Source organism: Candida orthopsilosis, assembly GCF_000315875.1.
Source record: "Candida orthopsilosis Co 90-125, chromosome 5 draft sequence".
Classification (NCBI taxonomy): domain Eukaryota; kingdom Fungi; phylum Ascomycota; class Pichiomycetes; order Serinales; family Debaryomycetaceae; genus Lodderomyces; species Lodderomyces orthopsilosis.
The window spans coordinates 1,468,483-1,471,160 of NC_018298.1; the positions used below are offsets into that span (position 1 = coordinate 1,468,483).

Consider the following 2,678-nt stretch of genomic DNA (forward strand, 5'->3'; position numbering starts at 1 on the left):
GACTCATCTTCTTTTCTTAGGTGATTCAAGGCTTCTGTGGTGAATTTCCAGAGTGCATTAGTGACTGTTGGTTGATAGTCGGTATCATTTGCAGTTCCATAAGCTCTCAAGTTCCTGTAACCCACGCCCAATTTGGAAGGTTTATAGTACTCTGGGTCTTTTTCCATCAATTTTTTTGCATTCTTGACCCAAAACTTAGAATCGAAATTGTCGGAATTTGGATTCAATCTTTCATCTTCTTCCTCTTCTTCTATTGGGTTCACACCAGGCACTTGAGACATGTGCGTGAGATATCTCTTCAAACTTGCGGCTGAACTAGTGTCTTCATTAGTTAACGTCTTTGCCAACTGGTGAACATCGTGAGCGCCAAATCCAGTGTACTCATGAACGGAATGCTCATCAAATGATGATGAAGATGTTTGTTGCTTCTCCAAATTATTGAAAGAGTCTTCGTTAGACACTCCTGTATTGGACATGGTTGAAAGTGACTTGAGTAGCAATGTATAACAAGTTTTCTGAAGAGTGAAATTGTGGGAATCCTACAAACTTTTTATAAATCTTATTGGCGGATAGTAACACCAACGGAAACATTTACTTCTTGTTCTACTTTTGTTTGGTATAAATAGAGATGATTTCATCCGGAGATATGGTAATGAACACAAAATTAGAGAACAGCCAGAAGCGAAATTCAAATGCAGAGAAAAATGAAAAATAGCAATTGAAATTATGCACTATTTTTACGATACACAACAAGCGCCAAGAGCAAGAGTGGAGTAATAATGAAAGTGGATGTTACTGGAACTAATACAGGGCTGTGCTGGAAATGAATGGCATGAGTGCTAATTTGGAGAGGGGTTAGTTTGAGCTTTTCAGGCCGGAATTGATAGTGTTATCTATCTTTCTCCTCATTGATTGTTCTCACCTAAATCCTAGAGAAGGGAGAATTCTTTGATTCATGTCAAAACAATGCCCATTGTGTAAACCAACTACATGTAAGTAGTTTAGTAATTGAAATAAGTTGTTTTAATAATCCTTAAATCTAAGCCCTAGTGCACTTGTGGTTACCATCTTGCCAAGAGCAAGGGATGATGTACTATAATTTTAGGTCTAAATGAAATAGGTTCGCAATATCAAGTTAGCCATGTGTAGTGCGAACACAAAAAGAAGCTGTGTGTAGGACTAAAGATTTCTCAACCCAAAAAAAGAATTATATGTAAACAAATAATTCTAGAACAACAAAATATGTAATGGAACCAATCTATAATGATCCGTTGACCACATTTGGATTCAGTTGCACGCGTTTGACGTAAGTCCTTCACGAAAAGTATCAAAGAATAGAATATCAGAAAACATCAATTAAAGTGCGTTCCTGACAACTTTGATTTATTATATTACCAATAGCTTTGAAAGGGATTCTTTTTTGTCTTTGTGTAACTACCGGCTAACCGAAAAATAGAATCCACAGATACGAACATTAACAAAGATAACGCATAATATCACGAGCATATGCACCTGTAATCCAAAGGGAGATGCCTCGAATGCGAAACTAGTATTATTTCAACTCATATATTCATGACATCAAATGTCTTAAATCCCCTCTCCTAATGTGAATAGAATCAGAATTACAATCTTAAATATCCATAAAAGCAATTAAATATTATTAGTCAATGGATATACTGTATCTATAAAAATCTAAAACACCCCATCGCCCATCATTTCTCCAGTTTCTTCTTACTATCTTTTTCCCTGTTTCCTTTTGGAACTCTTGCTAACCAATACAAGGCAGCTGTAAACACGATGTTAATAGCAATGAAACAAATAACAAGTCCAAAGTTTCTCCATCTCTCACTGTACCTAGCACTGACTGAGGCCAAGTAAGTGTTGGTATCCTTAATTGTACAATATTGACAACCATTGGTATCGACAATATAACCTCCTGCCTGTTCAACATAAGCTTTCAAGTATGATGAGCAAGATTGTCCACTTGGTGGTTCAACGGTTAGCAATTCTGTACTCGAACATTCAGCTGAGTTGTTTGCTAATCCTGTAGCTAACATACCTTGCACCATATAGGTGAATGGATTACACCGGTACATGAAAATCCAAAACCGGGGCAACTCATCACCCGTCTTGAGAACACCACAAAAGTTCAAACACATTGTAAATAAAAGTGTGGCAAGATTAGCAGCATTGTCGGCAAGTTCAATAAATGAAATACATAAAAGACCCATGGTGCTGGTGTAAACATAGAAACAATTGATGAATAACCACATAAGGACACCTCTTTGATCAACTGCATCAGTGGGTTCAGCATTAGCGTATAATCCTAGAGGGTAATACCAGCAAAAGAATGCAATTGTTCCAACCGCGATCTGATATGGCATTTCTGCCGTAAGTTGTGCGGTTATAAAAGCAAACCAACTAAACGTTCTTGACGGAGCCTCCCGTACTTCATAAACATCTCTTTGTTTCACGAATTGAGGAAGCAACTGCTGAACCATGGTGTTGAACGGGACAAAAAACATGAAAATTGAAAACATTTGATTTTGCAACCCTTGTTGTGACCTATCAGCTTTAAAAAACGAAAATCCATTGAAAAGAGCCGATGAAATTACCAAGAACGCTTTCGAGTATATATACTCTGGTGTTCTCCAATCTTGTACAATTGTTCGCCAAGT

The 2,678-nt window shown here is 37.2% G+C and overlaps 1 protein-coding gene across 1 annotated transcript; it reads right to left on the reverse strand. All coding sequences in view use genetic code 12, as the record gives it.

Annotated features, from left to right (window-relative positions):
* Window positions 1–1,712: 1,712 nt before the first annotated feature.
* CORT_0E06580 (hypothetical protein) lies at window positions 1,713–2,678 on the reverse strand (the record flags this gene model as incomplete). The annotated part of the gene is made up of 1 exon (XM_003870320.2): window positions 1,713–2,678. A coding segment is annotated over one exon (966 nt), but the record flags the coding sequence as incomplete, so codon positions are not given.